The 18,304-nt window shown below is 38.5% G+C and overlaps 1 protein-coding gene across 1 annotated transcript in view; it reads left to right on the top strand.

The window, feature by feature from the left end:
- Nucleotides 1-18,304, top strand: part of LOC133954754 (carbohydrate sulfotransferase 8-like) — a 166,883-nt gene that overhangs the window by 37,769 nt on the left and 110,810 nt on the right. Inside the window, exon 2 of the mRNA XM_062389239.1 lies at nt 5,006-5,219. Within this exon, the coding sequence (XP_062245223.1) occupies nt 5,060-5,219 (160 nt within the window). The 5' untranslated portion in view covers nt 5,006-5,059. The remainder of the gene's footprint in view (nt 1-5,005; nt 5,220-18,304) is intronic.

Raw genomic sequence — 18,304 nt, 5'->3', positions numbered from 1 at the left:
GGGAGAAGCTCAACTGGGATGTATCTGTAACATTTAGCAAAAAAAATTATATCTCTGGCAAACACTTAGAGGAGGATCTATGTGGTTGAAAGGCTTTAACTTATTCATTCCCTCTGAATGCAACAATTATACAGCAAAGTGAAAGTAATGCCATTATGTTACATCAACACTGGCAACATCCCATAATGAGACATAAACTTATTACACACGTTGATGAGCTCCTACGCCGACAACAGCCAGTGGCCACAGGCTTTGTGTTTTCAGGTTGTCCATCCAACTCAAGGATGGCCGGTTAAGAAATTAAAGGTCAAAGGGCAATTTATTTCCTCAAGAGAACCATTTAACATTTTTCACTAACAATAACTTAGACTCACAGATTAACTAAATAGATAAGGGTTGTCATAGGTCAAATGTCAAGGTCACGGTGGCCTCACAAAACATGTTTATGACCTTGAATATAATGTATCAAATCTGTCTTTAAGGAATTTCTTCAAATTTTGACTATTGTTACAATGACCCCATATCAGGGCAAAAAATGTATGTTGACTGGAACTGTAGCGGTTGGGTAGGGCATTCAACCACAGGGAATAATTTGTAGTTGTGATTATTGCTTTGCCTACCTGATATTTCTTTTTTGTTTCTTCTTATTCTTTTTCTATAGTAGTGCCACAGGGCAATCAGGCAAATGAACTTGTGAACATGAGAAAGTTTTGTGCTGTGAAGGAAATGAGTTCAAATGAGTGTCTTCCAAAGATGCATGACAGCGGAATGAGTTTTACAACAGTAACTTTCAATGGCTGTCTTTTACATTTTCATCTAGTTTTCATATTTTCTTGTTATATAATGCATTTCTTTATAGTTCTCACTTTCAAGTTCAACTTTCTTAGTATTAGTTGTATTTTCTATAGTGTAGACGTTGGGATAAATTGATAATTTATTTTTCATTCCAACAATTTCATAATCGAAATTGTATGTTTCTTATGGGCCAAACCATTTTTATTTGAGTGGTTTCATGTTTATTTGTTGGAGTTAAAAATAACAATTCTATGATGTTTATTATAAATGAACATCAAAGCCAGAAGCTGTTTTAAGTTACACTGTCACAGAAGAAATTTATTATAAAATGTTGTGATTTCTTGGCACAAACATCTGTTTGGAAGTGGAGTACAAAGGCATTGCTTTAAAACGCAGTGTTGTTTGATCATAACAAGATGTTGATGTCACATTGTGACAGTTGCAGATATATATATATATATATATACATATATATATATATATATTTAAACTTTTTTATTAATTCAGATGTAACCTTGTGGAAGTTTGAGCATTTTGCAGCTTGCCCATTTATCATATGTAAACATATTATTTACACGTCAAGATAGCTTGAAAGTATGCACTGCATGCCTGAATGATATAATCATCAATATGTTAAGATATATTTACATATTTGGGGTTTGAAAATGATATTTTTCGTTTTTTGACCAAATCCTTTTTTTAGAGAAATAGATTTATATTTTAATATTTTCCATTTGCCCAATCAAAACAACCACCTACGTCGCTCAATATGTCCCAAGGAGACACACCAGCTCCAGGCCTAGGCTTATCAGTCAGTCTTCTCAGTCTGTGCCTCACCTGACTCCCTCCTCTTGCTGCTGTCATTATTACTAATATTACGACTAATTTCTCTTCTAGCGGGCATGAATCAGAAAAAAGTTCTCTTCAAAGTGACACAGTGGAGGGAGCCCAATCCAAAAATCAAGAATAAACATCTTGGTTAAAATCATGTTGTACTGACTGAAAATTCTTGGTGCTTCTGAAAGCTTTTTTTTTTCAATAAATCGTATTACTTGTTGCATTGCTTTGTATAGTATCAAGAAATCGTGCAAAAAATTGTGCGTAGGTTTTTTTAATTTTTTTTTATTTATACATTTCTATTCCATCCTTTTTCATCAGTCTTGAATCCCACACTTTTATTCTCACCATTTAATCCTGCTATGTTACCCAGGTTGTGTTCATAATTATAATCAAATGCACTTAACTTGTGGTAATAGTGGAAAGAGACCAAGGGCAGGACTCTCCACGGATTTCTCACAGTGAGGAGGTTTGTGTGGCCCAGTTTCAGGTTAACAATATAAAAGGAGCTGCTGAAACCAGCCACTTGCTTCAGGCTCAGAAAACAGGGACGGTCTTCTCAAATCACCAAAATCAACACTGACATGTATGCATGCTTTTCACACTTTGCTGACACCATTGCCTTCCCTTGCACTGAACCCAAAGGGGTGTAAATCCTAACATAATTTTATGTTTCCAAAACCATCTCTAATATCCAGAAACAACACATTGACGTTAACCTGGACCCAAAATCTTGTAAAACAGTGTGGTGAAAAATGGAATTTGTCTAAATCTGTAAAGCAGAACGAAAGGATAACATCTGATATTTTTCAGCTGCCTGTCTTGCAAACAATGCTTTCATAATTCTGAATGTGCAGGATGGATATTGAGCCAACTGCAAAGCACAAAATGGATTTCTGCACATCAACCAAAACATGATTTTATTCAGCATTCAGCATCAACTCAATACCTCTAATAAAGGCTCTAATTGTTTATAGACAAACCAATGTAGTGTGATACTGAAGCAGGAGAAAGCAGCAGAGGTGTCATACGTCTCTGGGATTAAGGAACAAGATGGTGATACCACAGGTACGGGCTTTGTACCAGCTCAACGGCCAAAGTCCCTGTAATCCCAGTAAAGAACACCCTCATGAGTCGTGTGTCTTTAATACAATGGATAGCAGTCCATGTGTGCTGATTAAAGAAGGTTGTGAAGTTTACACATAGGAATAAAAATGGCATCCAGCGATGACAGCCACCTGGTTAGCACCTGAGTTGGCATGGCAACAGTGCAGGCGGCAAACGAGATTAATAAAGTTCAATTGTAAGAGGGAGGTTTTTACATAATATCATGGAGACATTTTTTACTTTTTCCGAATTTCCTCAAATTTCTAGTGAAACAGCTCCTCGCCCTGTATATAGCTCAGCACTGAATCTTAACTCTGTCACATTCTCATATAGCAACAGTGAACAGCCTTTTTTGCGGGTGATCTATTAAAAATAACTGCATTAATAATAACAGGGTCAAACATGATAGAGGCAGGAGTATTTAAATTAATCTTTTGCTCAATTTAATGCCATTGAATTGGAGGTGTTAGTGGAAGAGGCAAACACACAAGTTGTTGAGCTAGAGAAAATAAATATGAATTTAACTCAAAGAAACGCGATATGGGAGAGTGTCTGCGAGAAAGTAAATGCTGCTATAAAACCAAAAGAACAACCAATGAAATCAAGAGAAGAGGGCGGGACATAAGAGGCAGAACAAAATACAAAAAAGCTCATAATAAAACCTTTGCAAATAAAACAAGTGGGGTTGCTGGTGGAAGAGATGCCTCTGACCAATATTGAGCAGCAGGTGCAGTTCACTTTCTGAAGAACCCGTTCTCTCCGTCTTCTTCCTGCCATCTCCCCCTCACCACAATAAATACAGCCATCTGTGCGTAACGCTGTCTCGAGTAGCACCTACCTTTCAAAAGTACTGAATATAGACGCAGTCCCAACCACTGCACTTATTTTCAGGCTTTGTAAATCACATTGAGTGTGCTAAATTAAAGTATTTGCATCGACTCCTCCCAATGTGCACTCGGGTAGAAACGCCCGATATTGCGTCTGATATCGCCCGATAAGGCAAACGTACTAAATGGAAAAAGTGTGTTATACTGCACGCAATACTCAGGGCAATCAGTGGCAAGTGAAATCAAGTTAGCAAATAATTTTACAGGCACAATCCTTTAGTAGATCAGACCCTATGTGTACAATATTTATATATTATTCTTTGCTATACTTCATTCTGCGGAGGTTTTAATGAATATTATGATTGAAATCCTAAAATTGGCAGCACAGCAACCGACAGCATGAAACTAACTCATATTTATAAAACGGTTGGTCATGCTGATTGTAGTTTCTGTTGATTATGTCATCAGGGTATATGCATAATTCCTCTTCTGAATGTCCAGTGCTTGTGGATTTTAGAAGTTTCTATGTGTTGTACAGAATTTGGAGAGAGAAATTAAATTGCACCTTGAGTTTTTTGTAGTCCATAAAAAACTTGCCGTCAAATAGTATTCAAGCACAAATGAGAAGCATTATCAGAGTAACGACACTCATGAAAGCGCACACTAAAGTAGAGGCTGAAGTTATTCTGCATATTAAATTGAAGGCAGATGCCACTTCTTCATTTTGTTGTTTGAATAGAGCCTAGAGTCGGTCTTCTGTACAGACGGTCCAACTGCTATACTATTTAAAGTACTCTATCCTTTGAAACACAACCCAGATTTCTCTATTTGGAGGAATTAGGTAGTAGACAATCAGGTTTTTATGTTGTTATTCTGAACAGTCCTCATGGGTTCAATGGATTCCCAGTATATACTGAGGTGTTTGGGTTTTGTAAATAATATATATAGATGCTTTTATTCTTTAAAGCAAGGATACTTGTCCAAGGATGTAGAAGAGGATTCAACTCTGTCTGCTGACTAGAGGCACACAGCCTACTGGCTATTACGTTTATGTTTCGTCAATATTTATCATTATTTAATGTATAAATCACAAAAAAAAATTGTACCGCACTTTCTCTGGATATTTACAATACACACACCTAGTCTGAAGCCGATAAGACAAACAGATAGACAGACGTCTGTGGAATTAGATTTAGTGACTCAAAAGTAACAGCTTAAGTAGCATCAAAGAGAAAAACACTCAAATACCAGTAACTTGGAGGTTTACTGAACTACGTTACTTCCTTACGTTGTTACATTCCATCGTTGCCATACAGCTGGAAATCTGCCTTGTGCAACATTGAAACAGAAAGATGAAAACCTCTGAACACAGTCTGCCTATTTTTCTCACTCTTCTTCTTTTAACCATCTCTTTCTTTTCCTCCTCTATCCATTTACAGCTCTCCTTGATTTTCTCCAGAACTTATTACATTAGCGTCTGACTGTGCCGCATCATGCTGTGGATGAAGTGGAAGATGGTGGTGGACTCCCTGCGTGGACGGAGAAGGAGGCTGCCCTGTTTCCTCTGGTTCATCCTGCTGTTCGCTGTTGGAGGTCTGGTTCTCTTCATCCACCAGCAGGATCTGTCGGACATGGTCCAGCAACAAGTCCCAGGTTAGTCTTAATGGTTCAATGGCTCTTTGATGGATGTTACAAATGGCACAAATGGATTGCCAGGCTGTGAACCCTCTGTTGAACTTACACAATTGAATACATATTAAAGAAAACACGCTCTACAAAAGTGGGTAAACACAAAATTATTATACAACTCAATATAATATGATGAGGAAAGGTTTAGCTGCAAAAGTTAAAAAGGGATATGCTATCCTTTTTCTCCCAACCTTTGGACTTAAATTAAATCTTCAGCTACAGGGATGGGTTCTCATTGGCTGTTTCATTTTTGTTTTTGTTCCAATTTGTTAAAATACTTGGATTTACTAAGAACCAACTATGAAAAGTTACTGAAACAGCTGCAAATTGTAATATTTACAGGAGGAATTACAAGTTCTTGATTCAAATGTCTATTCTAAAACATGTTTAAGTTAAAAAATAGTTGTGCAAAGATCTTTCAAAGGTTAAAAGGGATATTCTACATATAATCTAGTTTTATATTCTAAAATGAAAAATAACTCCTTAGTGTTTTTTCGATATAAACACTAAGGAGAACCCAATGCTTGCCATAATTTCACTCGCTGATTCTTGAAAAACTACAGAAGCTATTGACAGGATGATCTTCAGATATTTCAAATCTCAGATTATTTTTCTCCTTAAATTGCCCTAATACATGTTTAACACAGCGCTGTAGTGAGGAGCAGCAGGAGTAAAAATGAGTCCGGACGGGGTTAATTAATGTCACATGCAGGACAGTGATAAAGTATCCTCAGTGGCTTTGGTTCAATAATCTCACACTGTTTGTGTCAGTCATGCTTGTGACATCATTCATTACTTCATTTCAATCTAAATTAATATATTGTTTTTTGTATTGGTATTTTTTATTTACTGGTTAGAAGAAGAATTAGTGTGTTAACCTGAATATAACAAACCTAAACTAAAATACCCTTAAATATTTTAATGGTTTATAACAGTTCTTTAGTCTTCACAAGGAAGACAAGACCGTTTGATATGACTGTGTAAACAGATTACCGTGTATGTGTGTGTGTAAACTCAGGTTAAATCAAAGAACATGGTGACGATTTTAAACATTTTCCCAATTCTACCCACTTCTATTCCAGCTCAGTGGCCCTCTGGTCAGAGATTACTCTGTGATAATGAGAGGCCGCACAGACAATTTCCAAATGAGTCAAACCTTTGTCCTCATACAGCGGCCTGGTGTGCCTCTGCTTGGCACACAGCATTAAGGAGATTGGGGTTTAAGCAGCCGTGATGGACGAGTGTCCTGAGCATGTAAAACTAAGCTGCTTTGTGTCTCCGAAACAAGAGATCAGCTGCTTGCTTATGGGCCTCTTTAGCCTTATTTTCACGTCACTACAGTTGATGGAGCAGCCTCTGACTCTGACTTCTTTCTTATTGAGCCTTTTAAATTAAATTCCTAACCATAATGCGGTGTTTGCAATATTTTGTAAATGTTTTTACCTGTGACGAATCTGTGAGCAGAGAACCCAGTTGATGTGTCTGAGATGATCAAAGAACGAGCTGGTGAACCGGTCCGGCACGCTCTCTGGAGATAAAAACCCTCATCAGCAGAGTCAGAGGAGCTGCAATCCACTAAGTAGCACCAGCACAGTGTGTCAACAGCCCTGTGAATCATTATGAATATCAGAGCAGTGTCACACTCCACCGCAGTAAGAGCCACTTAGTCAGAGTGGAATCCCTCCAACCCTAATATCCCCTTGATTGTCGGATGCTTTCAGGCACGGTGTCGGCAACATTCTGAATGAGGCAACTATGCAGGACACTCACAGAAGCACATACACACATAATGAATAAACGTATAAAGTAGTTGGTTAATGCGTTCGAGAATGACATCAAATTGATAATTTCATCTGTATCATTTTCATGTGTGACAAAAAACAGATGCTGTGAAAGTCCTGTCTGCCATATGCACAAGGGGCGCAGCAATTTTCAACAGCAGCACAGATCACTGTCAGCACGGCTAGGTGTGACATTTGAATTTGACATGGAATCTACTCTGTTTGTGTGTGTGTATGTGTGTGTTTACATTTTTTGATTTTCAGGAAGTTAAATCCTTTTAGTTTAAATTTCTGGTATCTTGCAAAAGCACTGATAGCGATATGATAACAAAGTAAAGAGAGAATGCTCAGTAGCTACTCTGTACACTGGTTCACTTTGCTTGAGTATAGTGATAATAATAATAATAATAAACTTGATATGTGTGGCACCTTTCATGCAAGACATGCAGCTCCAATTGCTTTAAATACAATATAGATACAACTGGTTAAAATGTTATTCATATTAGAGAACATATTTTGAATTTGAATTGGACACTGCTTTGTGAATACACTAAGTTGGATGTATCATGTCATTTGGAAAACATAAATTGATGTTTAATTAATCAGTAATTCATCAACCAACATTGTTTTTTTAATGGGCAATGACATTACAGATTTTTACAGTGTAGGGCAGCCAATTTACAATTCTGATAGCATGTTCTTATCTTTATTTTTGAAATACGACACAATACAACGTTTGTTTGTGTTTAAATCTATGTTTTGTTGTATTTTATAAAAGTCATCATCATCATCAACAACAAAAACTTCAACAACAAATTTATCTGTATTACGACTGTAAATTGGTTCACAATACAATTATTGGCTCATAATTCATGAATTCATTATTAGAATATTTGGTACAGTTCTCTTGTAACTCATCAGTACTCCATAGTCCTCGTGTTGGAGTCATTATCCATTTTCTTATTAAAAACATATCCACTGTCAGGTCGTCCTTGAGTCGTTCCACACTCAGCCCTTTGTTTCTGTCAGAGAAGTCTCCCTGTACTGCAGACTTGGGCCTTTTTAACTTAGCAGACATGCACAAAAAAAACCTGTGACATACTAAAGGAAAGAGAAAAACACAAGAATCATAATATGGGCACTTCAAAATGATGATGAAATACTAAGGAGATATAATGTAGGTCTTGGGCCCAATTTTAAATTCTTCTGCTTATTAAAACTGATGTTAGAGGAGAAACCCAAACCAGCATCTATGCCCTGACGTATCATTATATCATAAACATTTTAACAGCTGACTGCAAATAATTTCACTTAGTGCTGTGATTTATTGTGGTTTACTGGACAAAATGCATCATAAAAAAAGTGATTTTGATCAACTTTACTATTGAGAAGCATGCAAATTGATTTGAGGTGTTACCCTCAGAGACAGGACACAACAAGTAGGACAAATCACCAAATGTGGGAGAAGTCCTCATTATTATAGTGGCATGTGCGGGCTGTGGAATACAGCAATCCCTTGTTCACGCCCGTTTCAAGGTTATCACAAGGAGAAAGTGGGCTATAAATACTCTATATATAAAATTACAGAATATGTCCATTAGTTAAGGTTATATAAAAGCATATGTCTAGGTGTAAACTTTACGTTGAATATGTAGTATTTGTTACATAAATTGAATGAACTAGAGCAGTGCCGGTTCTAATCCTGCCTGTTTGGAATGGGCTGTTTACTTGGGCTGTTTAATGCTGATTGCAGCTTTCTTACTGAAACTGTTAAAGTGAATTGCAGTGTAAAAATATCAGCTGCAGTATTCACGATCGCTACACAAAGAGCTGCTCACCTCTTTGTTCAAAGAGACGTGAAGCTCGACTCAGTGCGCAGAACCCAGTCAAAGTGTTGTCGTTGTGATCGACAGTATCACACACATTGATGAGACCCAGACGCTGCTGCTACATTTCAATTCACAGTTTATTTAGCTTTTAGCGTATTTCCACATCACACCAAATTCATGTCCTTGGATCTTCAAATAGACCGAGATTGGTGGAATTACTAGATAAAATAGTAATGCCTGTTTAAACTGGTTTGGAATGGTGTGTTCTCTTGTCCTGTGTTAAAGCTCCGTAGCTACTTCAGAACTGATCCTTGTCCTCCTCAAACTGTCACTTTTTATTGTGTGTGTGGAGAGTTTTTATAAACAGCCAATGGGGCAGAGTGAAGCTAGAAAAAATTTGTGATCATCCCACCTGGTTTATCTGCAGTGAAGTCATTAGGTCCAAGTCGTACCAAATTCGACACTGCACTTCCTTCAGCCCTAAATAATTCACAAGTGTGAAGCCGCTAAGATGAAAGGTTCTCGAGATATGCGTTCCTCACACAGACATCTGGACAGACAGTGATTTCAGTAATAAGTAGATAGATGGTGAAAAGGAACCGGACAGCAGCATTTTATAAATGATGTATCTGTTTTTTTGAGAACGATGCATTTTTAACCATTTACATAGTGTATGCCTTAGAATAAATTCTGCAGTCTGAGCACATCTGTTTATTCCACTTCTTTAGAATTAGCGAGAATTCTGGTTTAGTGAATCATGCATGAGTGACTGTGTGTTGTATACAGAATCACAGTAGCTACACAGTTTTCCTAGCCCCCCTTCTAAAGCACCATGAGCAAGCGGTATCTTTGCCGGAAGCCATGGTGCTTCACCCTAGCAAAAGCTCATATCTAATAGAACGGAGTTATAATACATTGGGTGTCAGCTTTTATCTGCCTCCCCCTCCTTCGCCACCTCTTTATTTGGCTTCTTGTGCGCTTGAGAGCTTTGTGTCCCATGGTTTAGATGGCCTGCACAATGGTGGCTGAGAAAACTGCAGTTTAACTGTCCAGTCTCCCTTGGATCTCTCCCAAGTAATTGTTAAAGGACAATTGGAGAAACAGCAGCCAGTTTCTCAGGGAGAAGAGATACCTGAAGTGCTAGCAGTTGAGATAAATTGTCTGCACAAATTTACACCTCTGGGCATTTTTCAGATGAGTTTGGCAGTGAGGACCAACTGCTGTGGTGAATAGAAGGTCGGTGTGTGTCACCTCCCAGGCCCCGACACAGAGCAATCCTTAAGTGGAGGAGAGGAGGTAAAATGTTTGCAGCGTTTCCGTATAATGGTGGAAATTCATCATTCTAAAGTGAGATCAAGGTGAACAAGGGCTTGGTTTAAATGGTAAAATCACACCATTGTTAAGTGTTTTCAACAGGAGTAGCCTATATTAGCCTGTGTGGGTACAGTTTAGCATTACTGGCTTCAGCTGGCTGTGGCTGTGTGGGTGAAACTACACACAAACCACACGTGGGGGAGGATAGCCTCCAAAGCTTTCTGCCAAAGCCTCTGCAAATGGATAATGTTGTGAAAGGGTCTGTTATAACCCAAACCACCATCTTTTACCAAACCTAACCTAGTAGTTTTGTTGCCTAAACTTAACCAAACTACAAGCTAAAACCAAAGCATTTAACAGTTCTCGCAAAAGCACAAAGACAATACTCTTTTTCATTTTGTCTTAATCTTTTATTTTACTTTAAACTTAAATTGATGTTAAAATGGAAAGCAGCACTATTAGGGCTGTTACCTCACTGCAAGAAGGTTCTCGGTTCAAATCCCAGCTCTAAATTGACTGTGGGTGTGAATGTGAGCGTGCATGGTTGTTTGTTTGTGTGCTAAGTGGTACAGATGGATGGATGGATGGAACATGCAAATCAAATTAACCACTCAAAGTAAAATGATAATGTATGAAACCGATTTGCTGCTTTTCATGAGCTCTCTTTTGTCTTTAATTTCTAATGCACATTATACAATCTTGGAATGAATATGCAATTAAGTAGCACAGCCTAGACAGCGGTAGCTTATCGAGAGATGTTAGTTTATGCTCTGATGTTTGACGACTCTTAGTTGAGATATTAAAATAAATATGCCATTTGTAATTAAAGAAATAAGTTTACCATGCTTTTCCACTCAGCCTCCTGTGCTGATGAACCCATCAGGCTCCAGCTGCAGCTTGCAGGTGTCAGCAGCTGATGGTTTTTCAGATGTAATGCCACTGGCAAATACCACAGTGGCCTATTCAGCACTCACAATACTATAAAGAATAAAGGGGGTGAAATGAATGGGATTTTCTGTAATTGTTGATTAGGTTATTTTATATTATCATATTACTAAACTGTAGTCGTATCCTTATCCCAAACATTCATTATCTCAAGGCACTTACATAGTAACATGATATCTTACTAAATGATAGAACCCAACAGTTCCCACACCAAGAAAAATCCCTTTTAATGGGAAGAAACTGAAGAACCAGACAAACAGTTATGATTGTTTAAAATATAGAGTTCTGATATTCCCTAAAAGCAGCTATAGATATACATTTTTAATAAAGGAAAACCAAGGAGCAGCATATATGTCATGTAAGAGGGATCTATCTTACTATGAGCCCAGAGGATTATCAAATGACTGCAGTGTTTGAACATATTTTGATTCACTGCTAGTTGTTCACATCCACTTGAATTTGTTGACTGTTAATGTCCCATAGCATTTGTTGAAATAATCACATTTCTTTCGGCAAAAGGAGCTTTAACAAGACAACTCACAGTTTCAGAGATAGGTAGCCACTAGGTGGTGAACAAATTGAAACATTAAGGAATGTTGGAGCCATACTATTTCCCAGGAGTTGGTGAAGACCAATAAATGTATCTAAAATGAGAAAAGTGGAGTTACATTTGTAAGCTGGATATGTAAATGGTTGTACATTGCTTTAATTTGTTTACTTCTTGTTTCCACTGCAATAAATTTATCAAAAAAACCTAAATTACAATGTCTTTCCCCAAATCATTTGTTAATTAGGATGATTACATCTTCTGCCAGAGAAGACATAATCAATACCTTCATTTTTTCTTCTCTCCCTAAGTGGCTGACATCTACTGGCAATATAGAGGGAGGTGCATGCACAGTTAAAAACCAAAGTCTGAAGCAGTCAATCCCCCCCGACTTGAGTAAAAATACAACCTTCTCGTTCTCTTCTAAATCCCATGATGCATTTAATCCTATAACATAGTCCAGTCAAGACTACGTCTACTGCTGTTAGGAACACAAGTGGGGGAAAAGTCCATATTCATGTATGCCTCCCCCCTCTCTATTTAGGCAACATGCTGTTGAGTAAGCTGGAATCTACAGAGGAAATATAGTGTTCAATAAAACACTGAAGTGATGTGTCATCTAGTGTTGCATGGTGTACAAATACCACAAAAGTATCACGCTGCCCTGCTGTTCAAAAACTGTACAAATTCCCAGTTTTACTTACATCGTTATTTTTGGAATGGCAGTGTTTTAATAACAGCCATATTTCCTATGAGTTGTTTCGATGTGCAGCAGCAGGGGAGTGTGTGTGCAACTCCCTGCAGGAACAGTGGGTGTGCCGTTTTTAGCTTTCATTTTGACAATAATACGAGAAGTAAGGCTGCTGCCACAAGTGCTCTCGCCACCCGGTTGTAAAATATCTTTAAAGTCAATGCACAACAACGACAGAGTTGGTCGATGTGATAGATAACCATGCCCTCAAATGGCCTCAAAGTCAGGTGACTTTTTTTGTTTGAATTGAATTGATAAGGTAATTAATGGCAATAAAAACAGTTAAAATTTCCACAACCTTTATAATTCACTAACCGATTTGGCCAACAATTTTAGATACACATAGTCACACAGTTAACTTTAACTTCAACAAACTTGTAAGCTTCTTAAAATTCCACATTCAGATTAATTCAGGTCATCCATATCTATAAATGATATAAACATGGCAAAACATTTTTACAATTAAAATGTGCTAGATTTATTGAGTCATATTAAATCATTAATCTGCTTGAAACTGTAGCGTTAATAATCAAATGAATCACTTTAAATAAAAACAGATAATTTGCATATGATGGAAAACGCAACAAGGTCAAAAGTTAAAGACTCAAGTTAACTTTACTACTATTTCATTAACCATGCAAATAAATAACTTTAACAGTAAGCCTGTCACTTAATGGTGATATGGTGGTATATTATAATAATACACTGAAGTAGACTGAAATTAAATGACTCAATAAACCCCCTTGGTGGAGCTCTGTTCTCTTCTGAGAGCATTTTCGCCTTTCTAATTTTGTCAAATTGGATTCATTTTTTTTAACAAAAACAGGTTCACGTTGTTTTTTCAGCGGATAAAAAAGTCATAATATTGGAAATGCCTCGAAACAGATTTATTGAATATTATGAGCTGTATATGTGCAGGTTTGACATGCACATATAGAAGAGGTCAACAGTTGAGAGAGACTGGCTAGTTGGAGGTAAAGTGATCAAGATTAACACGATGCATAGAGGCTTGTGGGTTTGGCTGTAATCTGATCAAAATTGTTTAAAAATCCTTTTTTTTTTTTTTTTTAGCCTAACAAAATAAATATAATAGAATGAATCATCTGGCGGACCATTTTTGGCTCCATCGGACTTGTTATCGCTCTATCTCCATGCACATGGAGCCTGCCAGGAAATGGGCATATTGTTTCATGCTGGAAGGAAAAATTTGATCTCTCCGTCAGAGGTCCAATAATCCCTTAAGCCTTGTCTGTTTGCAAAGTCCAATTTAGCTGTCCCTTAATGTAATTAAATTGTGCTGATGACCGCCAGGGCAGTGGTGCGGCACCATATTTGAATGCAAATCCTCCACTGGATGTTTGTGGAAAAAAGCCGAATGTTATTTTATCCTGACTTTCCTTTTTTTTTTTCATCTGTGTGCGCAAAGCTCCTTTGACAAAGCCTGTTTGTGTTGTGTTGGCACGATTCATTCAATTCCTTCCAGAGATGGATGATCATTGGAAAGCAAAAGTTGGCAAAGCCCACTTCATCGCAGTGATTTTACACAGCCTTAAGTAGAATGTGCCCCCAGACAACAAGATGCATTCTGTCTCTGGAGCATAAGAATCTCAACACACCTTGACTAGATTCTTAACAATACAAGCTAAGCTTTGGCCTCCTGCTCAGTGTTGGGATCACATGGCATATGGCATGGGACATGTATCCCAGCAACTATGATAGCAACTGCTGTTCCACATTCAGTGCCGCCTTCCCCCTGTTCACCTCAGGGAGCAGAGCAAACCTTACCAGCGTCCCTTGGGATTCCTTGCCCAGAATAAAACGAGAAGAAAAAAACGAAAATGTTTTCATGCAGGGGTATCAGGTGCCTGCATCACCGTCTCTTCAGTCTCCTCCAGACCTGGGCCATGTCTATTGGATTTAAAATAGAGCAGCTTAGAGGCAAGTGCAAGGTCATGTGGTTTTCCATTAACATTAATGCCCGGGGTTATGCCATGGGAGACTCGCAACATAATCTGTTTTCCCTGCCATCTGATCGCTCTGGCCAATGGCCTTTACTGCATTTATCAATATATACAAATAGATTTCCCTTCTTCACATCCCTGCTCCAGCACAGGTCAGTGTAAAGAAGAGTCAAAGAAAACCATTGTATAAATATTGAAATGGTTGGAAGAATTGTGCTGAAAGAGATGCATGAAAAACAAAAGTCATTCTACATAGAGTAAAAGGCAAACAACAAACTTAAAATTTCTCTTTTTTAAAAAGATAGAAAACAATTGGAACTTCTGTTTTTCAGAAAACTCATTTGTTTTGGGAGAGAAAGACTGCTTTGTGTGGTTCAGTGGGATAAAGGTGAAGGCACAAATTACAAGAATGTCCCTCTTGCCGTTTCCAGATATGATCTCCGGAACATTACAGCACAAAGTGGTCCGGAGTTTGCCTTTCACTTATGCAGATTGCAACAGGAGATTCTCCAGTCAGACATAGGATATAAAAATCATATATCATATATCATATTGTTTTTAAGTTCACACGTGTTAACAGCACATGAACACTGTCCCCTATCACCAAAAGCTCTCAAATCGTTCTCTCTTTCATCTTAAGATATTTCTCGGTCGCAGTGGATTTCCTGTTGGATTCTGATTGGGCTCATTTGGACATTATCCAGAGTTTTTATTAAGGGGTTGGAAGGAGTAACTCTGGAGTATATCTTCTTTCGCATCCACATTTGTGTTCTCACATTCAGCCCCTCTGGATAATATCGAGCGATTATCTGGAGTTCAGTGCATGTCTGTAAGCAGCCTCAGCAGAGCACATACCTCGGCCAACAGTAACTTTAATTTAAGTCATAAATAATTAAGTCATATTACTCCTTTGAATATCACTAAATTTATTTCCATCGATATCCCAGCATTATTCACTAGGAAAGCTCTTGAAATCTTTAACGCTCTGATTAAATATGTAAAAGCTCCCCTTTGTCTGGACCAACACCAAAAGTCAATGGGTTCTTTCTTGGCTCATGTCCCATCTTTTAACCAAGTTCCGTGCAAATCCGTTCAATATTTTCTGCATAATTGGGCTGAATAACAAACAAACAAACAAACAAATGGACGGGGTGGAAACATAACCTCCTTTGCAGAGGTCATTAAGGCAGCACTGTGGCTTTGAGTTACTTCACTGAACCAAAAAACTTTAAAACAGCTGATCTTGTTCTATCCAGACCATTATGAGAAACAACAACCAGTCAGTGTAAGATGAGGGATAATAGGAAGACGGGGAGAATGCTGACTGGAACAAAAGTAGAAAAACACATGCAGTGATCTTTCTTTAAACTCGGCAGACTTAAAGATGCATCTTTCGAGCCGCTGACGAACAGACTTGGTTGTGACTTCTACTGAGCAGCAGAGCGTGGCTCGGCCATCCTGCTGCTGGAGGGGGTGGGGCTTTCACTTTGCCCTTTTCTTATCTGCCCTGCTGGGTAACAATCAAAACTACTAAGGACATAAAACAGACAGAGCTAAAGAGCACCAGGTGGATCCAACAGTGAGGCCGATTTTGAAAAAGCCTTTGAAGACCTTATTCAGTGATTCTGCCTCTTTGTGCTGTCAGTCTGTCCCAGGCTCTGTAACTGCAGGAACCACAGCTGAGGCTCCAAATGGCCTCTGTTGCTGTGAACAAGAGTTTGTCTTTAGGGAGGCAATGTGATAAAGAGACAGTTGGAACATCATAGATCTGCTGTAGCCACAGAACACGACCCGGTTCTTGGTAGTACTCATGCCAAGAATTCCAATTTTCTACCCATATCTGATCTCTTTTGACGATTGACCACATCTCTTTCAGGAAAAAAGTCAAAATCCTATACCGATACAAACTAGAATTCATTTCAAAATACATCTGCAAAGAAAACTTCTGCTTCTGTGCTCTTTCTACCTCTCCCACTTCTACTGAACACATATCAGTTACAGTGTGTGCTTTCAATTCGGACAGTGTAGAGGCACCAAAAGGCCAGCTGAGACACAGTTGGCAGGACGCTTCTCTCAAACAATGCAGGTATTGTAACCACGTCTGTAATTATGAGGTTGGCCTGAGCAGTACACAGCCTTGCTGCACTGATTAAACTCAGCACTTGGCTAGCTCCTCACTAAGACATTGTTCTTGCTGCCGCAGTTCTGAGTCGCTCTGTGTTCTGTCCAATGCCGGATTTTCAAGCATCTCTGGGAACAAGATCACTGCCCACTTGAGCCCCGATCAATCAGGACTGGACTGGTCATCAGAAACGGTTTGATAAGGGTAATCGTTGGTGCTGAATGCGGTGGAAATTCTTGGTGAGGGGAAATAAGATAAAGACAAAACTTTCTTCTTTCATTTATTTAAGCAGGAAATACAACAGAGAAAACAAAACAGAGTCTGTATTCAGCTGAATAGACAGAGAGACAGAGTTCTCAGCTCCACAGCTTGGTTCACAAGTCAGAAATATTCTTCAGATATTTATGGGTCTCCAGCTTGTGGAGTCGTGATCACATTTTGCTGTCGTCAGATAGTGGAAAACACCTAAAACACCTCAAACTGTGGTTTTAGAGCAATCAGCACTAGCTCAAATAAGCACTGAGGGTGGCACCTGTTTATCACACTAGAATGTTCTTTAGAGTGCTCCGTGCACAAGTTGAAGGGAAGTTCATGGAGTAGATGAACATTGAGTACAAATTTTCACACACAGTTAAATACAATGGAATTTTATGATCTGGAGTAAACTGTATAATAGTCATTCAGCTGTGATTAGAACAGAGAGGTTGATCAACAAAGATGGCAAAAGCATATGTTAAACAAAGCCATAGCAGTTTATCTATGTTCAACATCTTCACAGAAATGAGGTTGGTTTAACAAGACAAACGAATAAAGTAACTGAATGACAGAGTGAGAAAAACCTCCTAATTCTTTTTTTCTCTGCAGGAAATGTCCAGTCCGCACACTCCACTGCTTCAGTCTTGGTCACACTAAAAGATTTTCAGCCCTGACGAGATTTCCAGACGAGATTTCCAACCCGCTGGAAATCTAGTCGGAAATCTAGTCGGTGACTAGTCAGTGACCAGATTTGGGCGAGTCTGTTCCAACTATGACCAACACCAGTGAATAAGAGCTCAGGAAGGGGTAAAATGGTTCATGTCTGTAATTGGGGAAATCAAGCCAATAGCCATGCGTGTTAGGGACTGAGTAATACAAAGTCAGTGCAGCTTACATCAACTGCATCAGACTTGGACAGGTTTGTTCAACTGTGATGTCCACTGAAGCGCTTCACCTCTCCTCCAGCTTGATGTGTCATTCTGAGCAGGATGACAGAAGTGCAGGAGGAAACACCATATCTGCTTTTGCATGTTTTTTCCTGGTTCAATATAGTTTGGAGAACAGACATACCAGTCAGGGGTAACTTCCGGTGAAAGATTGAAGTGTATCAACCCCTGTCAGTCATCTACAGTGGTATGAACTCACAAAGACGGCAAGACTCGTGACCACAAGAAGGCAAGTCGAACTCCACAGCTATCCGACAACTTTCAAAGTTTTTTGGTGTTAATGTTTCTATTGATGTCTTAACACAGCTGCCTGGGGTTTAATCCATCCACTTTACAGTTTGTCTATTCTTCTACTTCCGCCTGCTGTCACCAAGGTATAAATTGAAGGACGAGGTGTAATATATCAGCTTTTCTTATGGTGCTGATTTTTTATATCAACACCCTGTCATTAATTTTACCTGGAGGTTGGAGGAGATACCATCTACTGCTATTTGTCTTCCAGCGTGACATAAAGAAAATTATGTAGAATTGATTTCATTACAATGCTGTGTGGCCTAAGAATTACGATTTCTTAGGCCACACAGTTCAACATCATAT

The sequence above is a fragment of the Platichthys flesus genome, chromosome 1 (assembly GCF_949316205.1).
Source record: "Platichthys flesus chromosome 1, fPlaFle2.1, whole genome shotgun sequence".
NCBI classification, from domain to species: domain Eukaryota; kingdom Metazoa; phylum Chordata; class Actinopteri; order Pleuronectiformes; family Pleuronectidae; genus Platichthys; species Platichthys flesus.
The sequence above is the reverse complement of the archived record's forward strand: the minus strand, read 5'-3'. Positions and strand labels throughout refer to the sequence as shown.